This window comes from Bombus terrestris, chromosome 1, assembly GCF_910591885.1.
Source record: "Bombus terrestris chromosome 1, iyBomTerr1.2, whole genome shotgun sequence".
Classification (NCBI taxonomy): Eukaryota; Metazoa; Arthropoda; class Insecta; order Hymenoptera; family Apidae; genus Bombus; species Bombus terrestris.
The window spans coordinates 723,234-740,306 of NC_063269.1; the positions used below are offsets into that span (position 1 = coordinate 723,234).

General features: G+C 26.4%; 5 protein-coding genes across 12 annotated transcripts; 3 read left to right on the forward strand and 2 right to left on the reverse strand.

The window, feature by feature from the left end:
- Positions 1–32: 32 nt before the first annotated feature.
- LOC100643027 (GON-4-like protein) lies at positions 33–7,032 on the forward strand. Its single transcript, XM_012311106.3, has 15 exons — positions 33–194; positions 278–448; positions 539–810; positions 894–1,069; positions 1,141–1,340; positions 1,426–1,743; positions 1,809–2,001; positions 2,080–2,205; positions 2,790–3,455; positions 3,526–3,682; positions 3,747–4,302; positions 4,571–4,799; positions 5,020–5,766; positions 6,648–6,755; positions 6,921–7,032. Exons 1-14 carry the CDS (start codon positions 115–117, stop codon positions 6,696–6,698), a joined length of 3,942 nt encoding a protein of 1,313 aa, XP_012166496.1. The 5' UTR covers positions 33–114; the 3' UTR covers positions 6,699–6,755; positions 6,921–7,032.
- A 1,451-nt stretch (positions 7,033–8,483) lies between these two features.
- On the reverse strand, positions 8,484–13,465 carry LOC100643270 (phosphorylated adapter RNA export protein). 2 transcript variants are annotated; one of them, XM_048407885.1, is made up of 4 exons: positions 13,319–13,465; positions 9,673–10,288; positions 9,330–9,605; positions 8,484–9,262 (listed from the first exon to the last, which is right to left on the reverse strand). In XM_048407885.1, exons 2-4 carry the CDS (start codon positions 10,214–10,216, stop codon positions 8,997–8,999), a joined length of 1,086 nt encoding a protein of 361 aa, XP_048263842.1. In that variant the 5' UTR covers positions 10,217–10,288; positions 13,319–13,465; the 3' UTR covers positions 8,484–8,996. The 2 variants fall into 2 exon arrangements, with proteins under 2 accessions (XP_048263842.1, XP_012166767.3); XM_012311377.3 differs by lacking the exon at positions 13,319–13,465 and adding an exon at positions 10,546–10,688.
- On the forward strand, positions 10,695–12,764 carry LOC100643393 (probable oligoribonuclease). 3 transcript variants are annotated; one of them, XM_048407906.1, is made up of 5 exons: positions 10,695–10,777; positions 11,716–11,795; positions 11,867–12,028; positions 12,118–12,341; positions 12,419–12,764. In XM_048407906.1, exons 2-5 carry the CDS (start codon positions 11,736–11,738, stop codon positions 12,546–12,548), a joined length of 576 nt encoding a protein of 191 aa, XP_048263863.1. In that variant the 5' UTR covers positions 10,695–10,777; positions 11,716–11,735; the 3' UTR covers positions 12,549–12,764. The 3 variants fall into 3 exon arrangements, with proteins under 3 accessions (XP_048263863.1, XP_012166573.2, XP_048263867.1); XM_012311183.3 differs by lacking the exon at positions 10,695–10,777 and adding an exon at positions 11,251–11,439; XM_048407910.1 differs by lacking the exon at positions 10,695–10,777 and adding an exon at positions 11,447–11,556.
- A 10-nt stretch (positions 13,466–13,475) lies between the features above and the next one.
- Positions 13,476–14,679, forward strand: LOC100644354. Of its 2 annotated transcripts, none has more exons than XM_003392828.4 (4): positions 13,476–13,624; positions 13,928–14,196; positions 14,287–14,388; positions 14,467–14,679. In XM_003392828.4, the coding sequence occupies exons 2-4, from the start codon at positions 13,948–13,950 to the stop codon at positions 14,596–14,598; spliced, it is 483 nt and encodes a 160-aa protein (XP_003392876.2). In that variant the 5' UTR covers positions 13,476–13,624; positions 13,928–13,947; the 3' UTR covers positions 14,599–14,679. The 2 variants fall into 2 exon arrangements, with proteins under 2 accessions (XP_003392876.2, XP_003392877.2); XM_003392829.4 differs by lacking the exon at positions 13,476–13,624 and adding an exon at positions 13,672–13,688.
- A 182-nt stretch (positions 14,680–14,861) lies between these two features.
- Positions 14,862–17,019, reverse strand: LOC100643837 (exosome complex component RRP42). Of its 4 annotated transcripts, XM_012311747.3 has the most exons (7): positions 16,877–16,989; positions 16,578–16,799; positions 16,280–16,476; positions 15,943–16,108; positions 15,666–15,860; positions 15,355–15,510; positions 14,862–15,027 (listed from the first exon to the last, which is right to left on the reverse strand). In XM_012311747.3, exons 2-7 carry the CDS (start codon positions 16,632–16,634, stop codon positions 14,923–14,925), a joined length of 876 nt encoding a protein of 291 aa, XP_012167137.1. In that variant the 5' UTR covers positions 16,635–16,799; positions 16,877–16,989; the 3' UTR covers positions 14,862–14,922. The 4 variants fall into 4 exon arrangements, with proteins under 4 accessions (XP_012167137.1, XP_003392871.1, XP_012167200.1 ...); XM_003392823.4 differs by having other exon boundaries at positions 16,578–17,019; XM_012311810.2 differs by having other exon boundaries at positions 14,862–15,038; positions 16,578–17,019.
- Between the last annotated feature and the right edge of the window lie 54 nt (positions 17,020–17,073).

A 17,073-nucleotide genomic window follows, 5' to 3' on the forward strand; every position in this document is an offset into this window, starting at 1 on the left:
AAGGTTACTTTTAGAATACACTTATGTACATATAAGAATTAAAGCCCTCTGTCGGTACTAGACCAAACTATCGCGGATCCACCATGCAGAAACGTGACGTTAATAATATACATAATGGCAATGATTAAAAATCGTCTTTATAATATAGAAGATGATATAGCTTTTGAACCAAGATTAACAAGGGCAAAGACCAAGTATAGTCTGATAAAATATATTTTATAATCATATACTAGAATTAGTAAATATATCTCAATTAAATATATCTTAATTAATATAGAGAGTTAGCAGCAGCCCAAGTTAATATACCATGGCCAATTACTCCAGTGAAGAAAACTTCATCAGAAGTACAAGCATTAATCGAAGAAGAATTACCAGAAGATTCTTCTGATGAAGAATACAATCCAGAACAAGAATCGCATGATCCTGAAGGAATTTTTAAAATCCCTGGGTAAATTAACATGCTTAAGATAGTTTTAAATAATATGTTAGTATAATATATTAACAGAATTCTAATTACTTTAATATTATACATTTTTAGAATCCCTTATGTGCCAACAGAAGAAGAAAGTATTGGTCAAAGAACACGATCCAAAGTTTGTTTAAGCGAAACACCTTTGGAACAGATTGAACAAGCATTTATACCTCCAGATATAACCATTGATATGTATGATTTGGATTGTGAAAAAGATGAAGATTGGGATAATTTCTTAAAAGAATTTACTCAACCACTTACTCAAGAACCTATGGTGGAAGATGATTCAGAAGCAGATCCAGAATATAATATTTTAGAAGACGAAGAAACGGAACTTTGTATGTATGATAAAAAATATGATTATATACTATACATTTCTTAAATTATACAGGCTATTAAAATAATTTGAATATGTTTACAGTGGATAAAGAAGAGTTAAGAGCTGATAAAGCTGTAAATGTTACACGCAAGGAATTAAATAATTTGACTGCAGAATTATTTGAGTTTATAGATATATTTCCGAAAGAAGACCAGGAGATTTCAAAAACGAGAAGGTCTCCAGAAAATAAAAATGTTTCGGTTGAAAACAATTTTATGGTAAGACCATGATATGATTACTATATTTTAATTAAGAATATAATTTTACTGCAATTTTAATTTTGGTTTAGAATTGTTCTGTAACAGATTTATTACCTACTTATGAAGAACCAGAACTTCCTAATTTAATGAATCCAAATCAACGCGAGTTATTGGCAGTTCAATTTCGTCAACATGTACAATTAATGGTACAACATTTTGCTATGACATATATGCACCCAGATCTACATTCTCAGTCAAAAACATGCAAAGAAAATCTAAATAGTATAAAGTAAGTTTACAATTAAGTAAGCAGTTTGTAAATTAAACATATATAGTGTATTAAGTATATATTGAATTTATATTGCTTTTATTAGGTACTTAAGTAATGGCCCTAATTCTGCATTCAATGTAGCAAATTTACCGGATGCTTTAAAATTAGTATCTGATTGGGAAAATAAATTTTTGGATAACAAATTTTCTGAAGATTTCAAAAAAGCTATGGCAGATGGGGATGCAATAAAAAGAATATATCTTAAAAATAGGTATAAGTGTATTCCTAAATTTGATCCAGAATTAAAAAAGCTATTTATGGACAGTAAAGCCCTAATGTATCCACAACTTTTGCCTGAAATACCATTCAGAAGTGAATTAAGTAAATTTGTACGCCCTCCATATCTAAAATCTGAAGAGAGGTATGTAAATAGTATGTATGTAGTATCAAAAAAGTATATATATTTTATGGAAATCTGTCTTCTAGTTTAATTGCACTGGGTTTGGAACAATTTCTCCCTTTTGTTGCCACTAAATCAAAGAAATTAAAAAGTAAGAAACTCCAACTATTAGACGCAGTGAAATTAATTAATCAGTATTTAGTGCCATGCAGGGAACCTGAAGGATTATTAAATCACATTGGAAAACGTCGGTACACAAAGAATGCAAATCCAATAAAAGTAAATATAATATATCTACAAATAATACAATATATTTTTTTAATATAACAGAACTTTACTAGAAAAATGTTTCCACAGCATTACTTTGAGAAGGGTTGTGCTCCTAGAACAATACATTATATAACATTAGAATGTGATCTCAAAGCACCCAAAGATCAATCAATAAATCTATTACCTTTAATTTGGCAAACTTATTGTAATAATGTAAGTATTTCATACAAAATATTTATAAATGTTTATATACGTAATCGATATTCTACATTATTATATTTTCTTATTATTTAATATAATTATCTTTTTCGCAAAATAAGGTACCTGATTATCTTGATCTCTCTTACTATTACTATCTTTGGAAAAAAATACTGCAGATTAAGCGTGAATGATTCTAGCAACAAAAAGTTAACACAAAAATATGCCCCCTTTAAAACTGTTCAACACTTATCTGCAACATTTTTTGCTACAGATAATAATATTGATGTAAATCAAGATAATATCAAATGCCTCTTGTGTGTATACAGTTTGTACAAAAATTTGGGAAAGACTTTAGAAGCATATATTGGGTTGGCAACTAAATGATTGCGGATTTTGTTATTAGGTAGTAATGTTCTTGTATGGTAAATATAATGGTAAAGTACTTGTCAAAATAAATAGTAAAGTATCAATAAACACGGGTTCATAAACTACTAGTTTCTGAGTTACAAAGTGTTTTTGTCAGTAAGACACTACATACCCCTAAAGTTTTTCCCCAACTTTTTTGTATATTTGTCATATCATATGTATTCTTATAGACACAGCAGAAAATTAATGTCATAAAGCAAAAACAAATGCTTAATTCGTATAATGATATTATGAAGAAAGATTGTCTTGCAAATGGAAATAGAAACCATGTTTCTGTTTCCAAAACTCACATTTTGTGTACACAAAACCCACCTATTAATATATTACCAAAAATATTACCTGCAAATACAAAGCAGAAGACAACAACTAAAAATGCATTGAAAGATAATTTGTCCACAAGTGGAAACATTAATTGTGAAATTTCTAAAAATATATCAGACAATGAAGTAAATATTGAAATCCATAATACACATGCATTAAATACAGATTGTTCATTGCGTCGTAGCAACTCTTTAAAAATTATAACTATGCAAGAAGAAAAAGAGAAAAAAACAGATGAAAGTGAATTAAAAGAAGTTCGGAATGATGTATCTACAAATTCAATTACATTAAAACACACAAAGTTTTCTAAAAAGTCTTCTGAAATAGTACAAGAATTACCTCAATTACGAAAAACTACTCCTAGGTTAGCAAAAACAAGAAGTGCTCAAAATATGAAATTAATGGCCCAAGTTTTAGGACCAAAAGGTTTATCATCTAATTGCAATGCCTTAAAGTCCAGAGAAAAGAATGATATAGATAAAAATATAGAGAAAATAACTGATTCGCCTAAACTTGTGAGTAAAGTTGTCATTAATTTTAGTGAAATAAAATTAACGTTTTTAAGATTTTTATATCTTATTTTAGGATAATGAAGATGAAATTGCAGAGTTAATGTTAGCTAGCACAACTATTAAAAAAGATTCTATTAGTAGAAAGAAAGCTAAAGAAGCTAGAGAGTTAGAAAACATTAAAAGACTTTTAGAATCTGAAAATCCATTAAACGAAGAAGAAAGAGGTTCAAGTATGTGTCTTAATAAGTTTAAAGTACTTGAGTTATTTTAATTTACTTATGTTATTTTATATAGAGTTTGCAGCATCATATCTTCAGAAATTGCACTTGGCATTAGAATCCAACAATCCAGCAACATTACGATCTGTGATAAAATTATATTTAGATTATTATGATAAATTAGATAGCATTAATCAAATGGAGAACGAATTGTCATTCTCGAGTCCATCAAGATCTTTGCACAATGAACAAATTATGAAAAAAACTGCGATAGATAAAGATACAATAACTATTACATTATATCGAGATGTATGTGAAAAATTACGAGAATATCCTGAGCTTTGTACAGATTTTTTGTTGTTTTTGAGGCCACATCAAGCTGCGATGATGGATAAATCAGTGGAATATATAATGCTTCAAAAGATGAGCGAATTTGTTAATGTAGCTCAAATATATTTTGCTAAACAACCTTCTCGAATAGCAAAAATGATGCAAGCTATTACACAGCTTTCATCTGATCCACAGATAACATTAGAACATGTTCATGCAACTATGAGTCCCATACTTAAGGGACATCCTTTAGTTATGGATTTATTTTTACAAATATTACCTACTGCTAAACCTCCAGAAAGGTAACATAAATAATAATGTTGTTATATGTATTAATAAGAAAAAATTTATAGGTGTCTAATTATACAGAGTGGTTGGTAACTGGTGGTACAAGCGGAAAGGGGGTGCACGCGTACCGAGCGAAAATTCAAAGTCGATTTTCTCGAAAACAAAGCCTCAAACGAAAAATTTTTATTCTGTATTTTCGACTTATTTTTTCGCGTAGAATCATTCCCTTTCCGCTTGTACCACTAGTTACCAACCATTTATTGTATATTTATTATCTTACAGTTTGTTTGCATCACATATGTTTGAAAACTTAACATGTCCAGTGGGACCATATGATAAAAGTAAAATTTATACTGAAGATGCACCTGAATTATATGAAAATATAGAATTGCCCGTATTATCATTTCAAGAAGATCCTTATGGTGGAGAAAACTGCAAATGCAGTTGTCATAACGATGAAGAATCCACTTCTAAAAATATTTCTGAACATTGTGTGTCTTGTGGCACAAGGGTATATTTTTTCTTATTTACTTTTTGATAGTTTTTAAGATAGTCTCAAATACAGAATAGAAGTGAAAAGATGAATTACAACTAATAAACATAGACATATTAATTACTTGTTGATAGCTTTTTTAAAATAAAAGTTAATATTTTATATGTATTATTTGAAACTGTTTAACATATTTTTAATACAAAAATTTATGATTTAATTTATGATTTAAAAAATACAGTTCCTCAATGGAAAAATTTACCTTCAAACATCTGAAGGTTTAAGACCTGCAAAAATTATTTTCCCTGGAGCTGAAGAAGAAAAGTTGGAAAATATTGCGCGTATATCTTTAAAAGCTACTGATAAATTTGCTTCATCTATTTCATCTACACAACGAAGGAAGTCTTCAAAGAATGAATTTCATACCGATGAACAACATCAGAAATCTTTTATAGCAAAAAATTCACCTACCAAAGAGAACGAAGAAGGAGAAAAATTAATTATAAAGTCTAAAAAAGCTATAAAATCGCCGTCAAAATCTACAGATCAGAAAAAAGATTTTAAGAGACCCAGAAGTGAAATAAGCCATATAAATAGAAGTACAAAAAAAATGCGCATATCTCAATGTAAAAATAAAAAAGAGAAACAAATTGACAAGCAAGAAATAAAAGTAGAATACATAGACTCAAATGTTAGTGATCATATGAAATTAGGTGAAAAAGGATGCTTATTCATTGATTATAAAAATTCTAAAGAAACAATAGCAAAAAATACATCAGATGCGAAAATAAGAACGTCAAATGACAGCGTAAGCAAGGTTGATTTATCTGATGAGATAAAAAATTCTGTTGATTTAACTACCAATGTAAATACAAACTCATGGACACGGCAGGAAGATATGATCTTATTACAAGCTGTAAAAAAAGAATATTCTGAGAATTCACTTATTCTAGTCAGTAAAACATTAGGAAATCGTACAATTGATCAAGTGAGTCTACACTAGTGTACAAAATTAATGGATCACAAAATTTTCAATGAAAAGTTATCAATATTTAAACTGTTATAACTTCCCGAAATAAAATCGTACAACAATCAACCTGAGCTCATTTTAAAGCTCGAAGATTCCTCTCTCGTAATCATGTGTTCATTTTTTGTAGAGATGTTTGTAAGTATATCATGGGTGAGAAAGTGAAGATACTTTTTCTTTTCAAAAATTTTATAAGTTCAAACGATTGTAGGGAGTTTGAAAAAATTTTTTTCGAGATTCATGTTAAGATGACTTTGTAAAGGAAAATCCCCTTTACAACAACCTATCAAAAGTTGATGTGCGAATTTTTGGTCGCCGTTTTATTGCATTTTAAATGGAAAGTGTTCCACTGAGTTTGAAATAGCTCAAAATACATCATGAGGAAGTTGCACGGCGTAGTGTTACGTCTGTAATGTACGACGACAAAAGATCATACATCAACTTTTGATAAATTGTTGTAAAAACTAAACTTCCTTTTACAAAGTCATCTTAAAACGTAAATTCTGTACAATTGTTTGAATTTCTAAAATTTGCGGGAAAAAGAAGTATCTTCACTTTTTCAACCGTTATATGATATAAAAACATCTCTGAAAAAGAATGAACACAGGGTTATGAGGAATTTTCGAGTTTCAAAATGAAGCCAATTAAATATCTTAAGTTAAGTTATACAATTTTCTTCCACGAAGTTATAGCAATTTATAAATATCGACAATTTTTCGCCAAAAATTTTGTGACCATTTACTTTTGTTTACTTTTGCACACCAGTATATATTATTTTTTTATATATTCTGATGCTTATATATTTTGAATATGTATATTATGTATCTAATGTCATTCTATAGGTTAGAGAAAGGTGCGAAATCCTGCTCTCTTTGTTAAAGAAGATGATGTAATTATCTTTAGTTAAAAAGGATATAACGTTATTACTCTTTATTCCAAACTTTCACTGGGTAAGTATATGCTAGTAAAAAATATTTTCATAAAATGTAGTATCCTTAAATACATATATTATTTCTTTTTATTGTTTTATTTTTTATCGTTATTATATAATAACAACAAGATTATTAGAATACCTACATATTTTGACATAAATCGTTAACTTATTTTTGTTGTAGATTATAGACTTGTTCCCATCAGTAACAAAAATCACTTTGCATAACAAACTATGCCATAACAAGGAAATGTAAACCAAATATATTAATTAAAATATTCAACTGAGAATAGCAGCACATGGTATGAAATTATAAGATTATTTGCAACATTGAAAGCTTTAGTTTTTTAATTTCGTCAAAAATCTTTTAGTATATTCAAATTTTTGCAGGAGGAAAAAGACGACAATGGAGTATTACACTAATACTATTATTACAAAGAAAACATACTTGACATATTTGTATTTGAATATAGTGTTAAAACATAGTTACAAGAAGAATAGTACTCATAAGCTATTAAATTATAAAATTATATAAATTATGTTATACTTCTCTTAATTTTATAAAATCTTATACAAATAAATGAAATTAGTTTATGAAAATCGTGTTTTTAAAATACTATTAAAGTTCTTTACATGTGTACTTCATAAAACAGTTCTATTTCATAAATTATATATTTATATTTATGTATACAACACATAGACACAACATATATATACAAAATTTATTTACAAAAGGATATACCTTACAAATTTTTGTATTAACCATATTTATTGATATATGAAATATTTCAATAACCTAAAATTTAAAAAATATTCATTACATTAAGTTTCATTACATAAATTCAAGAACTAGTTTTTTTTTATATTGTGTCATAGCACTAATTATATATGTAAATATATATGTATGGAAGAATAAATATATATATTAAATAATATTAATTATTTAATGTGTGTAGTTACATTTAATTATTGTTTACGATTTCTTATCCACTTCAAAAAATAAAAGTTTGAAAAATAAGTTCATTTATTTATATAAATGTATAAATCTTTGTTCCCCCTATGCTGTACCATTTTGTAACAGATATATCGTCAGAGTATGTAATCCGTCTAACTCCTTTTTTAAAAAAAATGTAATTAATCAATCCACATATGTGTCATTGGTATAAAGAATACGAATTTACGATAATATTATGAAAATTCTACTTAGAAGGCAACAAATATTCAGTTCTTTTAGTCCTAATGCTACACAATATTAATCCTCATAAAATTTGGACTTAGTTCTCTCAGTTTACTAAACTACTGAAGATAGAACGGTTAAAAACTAGAGCAATGACATGTGAAACAAATATATTAAATTATGGTACTGCCCTATAAAATTGGTAAAGCAAAAAGTAGTTAACACATTTAAAATTATATGATCATATAATCAATCCATTTAATACAAAATTGGAATTTTAAACATCCAACTACATAAAACTTTTAAATAATTCAGTCTTATTTTACTTGATTTTTGTAATATAACAGTGAATTTATCTTAATAATAAAATAATTAAATAGCTATTTATTTGAAATATATAATCATGTTACTACATTTAAAAGAATTTAACCAATATCAAGGTATTTTAATTAAATTTCTCAAATTTATATATTTTAGAACATTGATAAGCAAAAAAACAAATTATTATGCACATAATATTTAAAGTAAAATTTTGTACATGAGATAAGTCGTTTAATATATTATACAAAGTACAAATAATCTAATATTTATTTCCATAGTGACTTTTATGTACAAAAAACAATCTTCAACGATGAAAATTTCATAAAAATGGTGTAACACAAATATTTATATATTATGTTACTGTAATTTCTATGAAACTTCATTTTTGTTACGTCTCTTACATTTTTTTACATCTATCTTAATAATAAATAGAAATGTGTTAAATGAAACATAAAAAAAGAGTATACAAATATTTTTTGTTTTTCAAAGTTTGAGAAAATAACAAAGTATATTACCATAATATGTACATTTGATAAATTATTTTATCACAATGTGGAACGTCGTTGCAATAGATTTGGACTGATCATGATTATTTGATCATGCCCACAAATTTTATCTGTGTATACTGTAGGCAAACGTACAAATTACATGAACTGTATTCACATAATCTATGTATATAGATGTTTTGTAAAGATTAGAACTTTTCTCAATTTTGTACAAATTATTTGCGCAATACATTTGTTACAAAGAAATTATAATATTTTAAAGTACTTCCATACTGTCTATGTCTATTCCAATATCAAGGAAATCGTCTCCATAACTTTGAACATGCCTTTGTACAAGTGGATGCTCTGAATGATCTGGATCATCTGTTACAGGACTAGGTGGCGGATTAGTCATTGTCCGATCAGAATCGACTGGCATTCTATCCATACCTTCTCCACGTCTTAATCTTGCTTCTTCTGCTATTTCTCTTGTAGAAAGTTCTGCTTTTGTTAGCAAGGCAGGAAGATCTTTTTCTGAACCATCTATAATAAACATTAAAAATAGTCTTATTAAGAAAGAATTCTTTTTATCATATAACAAATAACTTACTTTCTAAACACTTTATTAATTCTTGTGCTTTCTGTCTTCTTGCAACGGCATCAGCTTTCCTTTGTTCAGCATGTTCTTTTTTATCATAATAAAAGATCTCACTTATTTTTTCTCGTGGGATATGTTCATCGTTTTTTACTAACCACAAATATACACCTCCTGCAGTTCTTCTTCTAGATCCATTCATTATTAACATACCACCCCCTTCTTCAATCTTCTTAGTTTTTTGAAAGAAATCAATGGCTTTTTCTTTACCAATTATATCTACAATCCTCCCTGCAAAGTGTACAAGTTCAAATAACTATATACATACATTAATTTAAGGTAACAACAAATTTCTTACTTATAAGAAGATCCTTTTTCTCGCTAAGTTTTGATGTTATGTCAGTAGCCACATCTGAATCAGTTGATTCAACTGTTGTACTTAAATCTGCTATTTTTCTAGCAGCTCCTTTCTGATTATCTATGTCCATCAAATTACGTTTCTTTCCTAATCTCAATTTAACATTAGTTCTATCAGAATTTGTCCTTTTATTTGTTAGCCTTCTTTCCCCATCCTTTTCATCTTCTGAGCTATTATTATTGCGGTGCTCCATATTCCAAGTCCCATTAAAAGAATAACGGTGTGGAATGTTATAACTCTCAACACTACGATCGTGATTTTGTTTTTTAGTTACACCACATAATATTAGATTTTCTGTTAAAGATTCTTCTTGTAACTGAGGACACCATATTTTATATTTATCATTTTTATCTGACCAATTTTTTGTCATATTTCTAGATCGTTTCAGTTTTAATTTAGGTCTTTTACTTTTAATATGTCCAGAATCTGAATCAGAATCACTTTCAGAATCTGCAGAATCATCAGACTCGTCGCTATAGCCCATTTTTACATTTTCTTCTTTATTTGGAACTGCATGTGGTCTTTTTAGGACATTATATGTTTCGATATCGCTTGCCTAGATAAAAATATATTATAATAATTAGCGAATATACTTCATCGTCATAAAAATAACTTTTACATTTAATATTTAAAAAATGCTTTTAAGAAATATAGTGTCACAGTTGCAAAGTCTAGAAAATTTATATTATTCAAATAATATATTTCAATTGAAATAATTTTAATTCAACTATGAATTTTAACATTAGAACGCAATGTATTTATGATTATAATAGGTTAGACTCCTGTCAAATATAAACTTTTACAATATTTCACCTCATCATCTATAACTTCACCATCTTCGAGTTCTAAAGGTTCTGCTTCCATAATATTCTTCTCAAAAACTACGATTTCTTTAACAAATAATTATTGAATAAAATTATGGTCATTCAATAACTCCAAAGGAGCCTTTTTTCTATGAAATCTTAACGATAGTTTTTTCACAATTCCGTCATTGCCGCCACCACCGCTGTGTATTCTCTGCTTTTCTGTTTAGTGGTTTCTATAGGTCAATTTGATTCTATTTTATCAGATTTTACTAATATAAGATTTTCTAATAAGAAGATAAATTTAAATTAGCCTAATAATCCTGGTTTTACTAACATAGAATTGAGAAAGTTTGGATATTTTACTGTAAATTTTATATATTACTTACTAAAATAATTTAGTAGAATTTATTTTAAAAAATTACATATACTGTAAATTTGAACTTGTTCTTTTAGTAAATTAATTATATTTTTTATAATTTCTTTACAAAACGTCCAAATATTTATATCAAAATCTTTTTATATTATGAATTTATAAACATTTTATCTTATATTTCTAATAGAAAAAAAATTGAAGAAAGTAATAAGCAAATAATAAGTAATACTCTGTTATATACGATTAATAACAAAATAGGAACTGAATTTCACTTTACTATACCAATTTGTAGTTATCTTTCAATAGTGAATTTTGTTATATCTACCATTACTAATATCTCTATATAATTGAATTTTATACACTTGCGTGTGCCTCTTGTGATCTCTTCTCGTAGTTTGGAATTCATACATTTTATATTTGAAATTGAAATAGATTAAAATTTATTATAAATGAAGACAATTTTTGCATATTGTTTGAAATGGTCAAAAAATTGTCTTCGAATAACTGTTCCTCGTTATTTCCATACTGGTAATCTGAACTTTGTATACTTTGTATTATCCTCAATATAGTTTATTTGTTACAAACTTTACTATGAACAATTTATTAAATTTGGGATAAATACCTCAAAAATATAAATAAATTAATGTAAATAAAAACAAATTCGCTATTTTAAAAATATTTTTACGATTATATTTTAGCAACGAAAAAACATTTAGAATTTAAAATTTTATAATAGAAAGGCACAATAAAAAAGTATAATTTTCTTCATATATTCTAAAACTAATGAAAAATTTCTTTGAACAGTTAAATCACCTGAGCTATTCATGAATACAAATATGGGAAAAAGTAATTTGAATGATTACATTGTTTGGTTAGATATGGAAGTATGTTAATACCATTAAATAATTTTACACTATAGAATACGTTTTTTTATATTACGTTACATATATTTCAGATGAGTGGCATTGATGTAAATACATCTCAAATCTTGGAAATAGCATGCTTAATCACTAATAAAGATTTAAAAGTTGTAAGCGAAGATCTAAACATTATTATACATCAGCCAGATGAAATATTAAACAATATGAATTACTGGTGCATGGCAACTCATCAAAAAGTAAACATTCTAAATGAATTTGTAACAGAGGTAGCTAGATTCAATAATGATATACAAACCTTTATAAGGTATACTTTTTACATTTCTAGACAGGATTAATCAATGAGTCCCGTTTAAGTAAAACTACAGTAGAAGATGCTGAACAGATTGTACTAAAGTATTTAAAAACATATATTGAAAAAGAAGCAACATGCCCACTAGCAGGAAGTTCAGTTTATGTGGATCGCATGTTTTTGTATAAATATATGCCATTAGTTAATAATTATTTACATTATAGAATTATTGATACTTCTACTATTAAAGAATTAATAAAGTAAGTATTAGGAATACTTCTTCTTACATTATATTTTATATATCTAATGAAATAGTACATAATTATTTTAATTTCAGGAGATGGAATATAAATGTACCTATTTTTAAAAAAAATCATGTTCATAGAGCATTGCCTGATGTAAAAGAAAGTATAAGAGAATTGCAATGTTATAAAAATCATATATTCGATCTATGTATTAGAAGTTAATATGGTCATGAATTTTATTTTACAAAAGTAACAATCAATAATATCAAAATAATAAACAAGCAGTACGATTAGATAATAATTAACAAATGTCAAAGATAATAGAAAACTGTATATTGCAATGTAAAATATTTTAGTACCAAGCCTAATGCTTGAATTTAATTATTTAAATACACATTTAACAGTTTAATAAACATTGTGTCATATGTTCATGCCAAATTTATCTCTTTAAAATTACAAAATGTTTTTATTTAAATATATGTACATAACTTCCAGATTTTATTAATTACCATTCTAATTTTTATTTACTCATGGAAATTTTATGATTAATAAAGTTTATTTGTTTATAACCTATTTTATAATGTCCTGATACATTGTAAAATATTAAATATAAATAAAAAATGAAATTGTAAAAATTAAGAATTTTATAAAATAATTTTCTTCAATGTAGTTTGTAAACATAAAAGATGGTAATTAGAAATTTCAATTCATAAAAGGCATTATATTTTTTATGTATATTGTAAACACATATTTAATTACATCGATTAATTTATAAAAAATTAATTAAATGGAATATCATTATAATATATCCATTCACGTCAAACTTAAATTTAAGGCATTAGTACAAGCAAGAGGATATTTATGTAATGTAAAATATCACGAATGATGAAAAAAATATGTCAAAGTAAAATACATTAAAAGAATTCGAATCTGCGCTGCAAATGTTATTGGTAAATAACAAACTTTGATATAAACGTTATAAACATACTAACTGTTTTTTCCTATTAAAATTTGAATATTGCAAATATAGACTATTAACTATTTGGTCGTAAAACTGTATGCCAACTAAATATCTCAAGTTCTATCACTGATGAAAACTTTATTTCAAATCACGTTTACGTTTCTTCGAGTTCTTTCTTGGTAAACTACACATGTAAATCATACTTACTGTCATGTAATGTAATGCGCATGCTTGTTAAAGAAATGAAAGGTTATATTCAATCGTATATTATATAACGTAATTTGCGATTAATTTTTATAAGATATAAGTATTGTCTTTAATATATATCAACAATTACGTAAGTAAAATTGATTATTTTGTATATTTTGTATAGTTTGTATCATAATAGTTATATTATAAATGTATGTAATCTACTGTATGCTTTAATTTTTATTTAATTTTTATATAAATTAGTATTATGTACATACTTTATACGCGCGTAAAGACACAAATTTTATATAAATATCAGGTTTTGCTTTTCTTTATATTTTGTGTCTTATGTAATTAATGTCATTGATAAATACATTCTCAATATTTTACAGCTTATTACAGCTTATATTTACAGCAATTATTTAGCTATTATATCATTACAATTTTATAGTTTCAGTCAATTTATTTACAATGGCAGCTTCACCTACTGGTGGTGTAAAAGCAATGAATATTGGTGGCCGTTTAGTGAGAGAAAGAGAACGTTTGATTGGTATGACGGAAGAAGAACGTGCATGGAGAGCCCGGTATCTTAAAAGCCAGATTCTTGCGCCAGAAGAACCATTAACAACAAAGGAATATTATAGGCATTATTATAATCCACTTCGAAGATTATATAGAATACCTTTAAATGCACTTGAAAGAGTATTAACTCCTCTTATGGTAAAAGAATAAAATTTTTAGCTAGATCATATATCAAAAGTAATTTCATTAGTTGATACTATTTTTGTTTGATATTATATTTAATTATAGGGTAATAAGAATGCAATAATTACACGTTATGTCATAGCAAAATGTTTGATGGGTCTTGTTATACTTTATGGCGCACGGTATTACTACAAATATAACACAGGCGTAAGAAATAATTTTTCAATATATCGCAAATGGAACATCTTGATATTAAGTATCATACCAAAATGTTTATTTTCATAGGATTGGACACGACAATCTGGTTGGATGGTGAGACCAACACGTGAAGCAAGAATTCCAGGAACTAAAGATTACAAAGGTCTCGAGAAGCCGAAAACTTTTGCTACATATGGTTTTGAGAATTCTCCCATATAAGAATTATTGTAATTTCAATATTAAGTATGCAATTTTACTATTAAGTAGTATCTGAACATAATAAAATAATGATTCAAGATATATTGTATGTCTTATGTTTCTTTATTATAATTTTTTATTTATTGTTCTTTCTTTAAATAAAATATCTCGTTTATTTCACTTACAAATTGTCCACTTGTACAGATTTAATAGATTGAAAATACATATAAAAAGAAAGCTATTTAAAAGACATGAGATATAAGAATAACAAAAAATTCAATACATTTATGCGTAAAATTAAATTATATTTAGGATTAAAGGTATACTTATATTTATTACAAATATTTATCTAAGAAATCCTAATATTTGTCTTTGTTGTCCTAGTTGACTTTCTTCTTTCAGTGCTTTCATAAGACTTTCATTTAATTGTAATCCTATATTTTTCCCTATCTGAAAACATACTTTTGTTACTTTTGATATATACATATTCAAGATGTGGCGAAATGCATGGTACAACTAGATGACATCAACATTGTATACAACATTTTTTTCGAGAAAATTTTTTCGAGTTTGGATATATATATAGACAAGAATTTCATTTTCTTGAAAACAATGATTCAAATGAAAAAATTTTATTCTATATTTTTTATTCGCTTTTGCACGTAAAATAATTTCTTACTGTTCTTATTATTTCTTGTTGTACTATGCACCCTATTAAACCTTACACATATATGTGTATAGGATTAATTTATTTACAATAAATAACAAAATAATTACTTGCAACATTTTGATAAAAGTATTAGGCTGAATGCTCCCATAACCCAACTTAATCACTGATGAAACTTTACCATTTGGTAATACAGACATGACAATACTACTTGCACTACATACTTCTTCTTCCGAGGTTGGATCCACGATATAATTATCTCCAATCTGTAGAAAAATTTAAATAATAGTCTAAACTATGCATGTATATATATACAAACATTTGATAGTTTTCATATTTTAAACTCAATATGAGATTCTTTTTTTTAATATCCATAATATAAAAATAATGAAATATATAATATAAATCGATGGAAATATACTTTGCACAGTGTAACAATAATTGGATAATTGCTGGTATCTAATTGTATGCAGTCATAAGCATCATCTGATAATTCAATATCTGGTTCTCCACCATCCAGAGTCGCAGTTGTAATTTTTGGTATTTCTGTACTATTTAATGCAGCCTTAACTGCAATTCCTACTGCATCAAAAAGATTGCCACCACACTGAAGAATCTACGTATATACATTATGTATGTATAAAATATTTAAATTATTGTTCTTATAATATTTATTTAAATGTATAAACACTATTTACCAAAATATCAACATATATTTTCCAACATTTCTTATGAGGTAAAATACATAATGTTCTTAAATCAAAAGCATTAGGCGTTTGATAAGCAGCTGTTAAAATGTTACTTATTTCAGTTGCTAAATCATCACCACCTTTTCCTTCAAATGCTGGAGTTGCAGTAGCAGAACTGAAACATAATACGCAATATGAAATAATTACCATATATTTATCTTTTTAACTATTATAAAATTATCTATCTAATTTTGATATTAGAAATATAAAGGATTTCACTTTATAAAATAATTACTTGGACATTAGTAAAGGATATCAAATAACCACTATGAGAAGCATTACATACCAATCAACAAAAAATTCTAATTTTCCTTCATTTGATCTGTCAGCGTGAGGTACATCAAGTTCTATTTTAATGCCAACAAGTATATCTGTATTTCCTATGCGTAATCTTGCTGATCCATGTGTTTGTGGCATTAATTTAGTTTCAATTTCCATTGATCGATATTCGCATCGTCGCCTACCATCATTTCTAAAGTCTGCCTTATGATTATAGAATCGTAAAAATATGACAAAATAACTTTTATTATCAAAATAAATATGTATATATATATATGTAGATGTAGATTCTTATATTAACTTACATCTATTCCATGGAGAATGAAAGTCTTTTCACCGGAACTTAAAACAGTTTCTGCCATTATAAAATACTTCTTTTTTACGTGTTTTATAAACAAATTTCAATATGCTTTTATATTAACATTCAAACAGAGAAAGGGGATATAATAAATAGTCCCCTCGCCGTAATATTTTGTTGCGTTTTATTATATATATATGGGTATATGCAATTAAAGAGACTATCTAACCTACATACAAGTGACACAATTATTCCTTCTTACTGCAATAGTAATATCAGGTAATATTAATATAATAAATGTACTACCTATTTGATGGAATTATAAAATTACGAAAAATATTAAATACGTTGATGACATTAAATATGTCCATTTAATTATTATTAAGAAAAGAAAAATTAATTTATGTATAATTAAACAAATTGATTTATATACTATATAATATATCTCACTATCACTAGTTTATATATGAAACATTCATTATAAAAGAATAATGTTACTTATA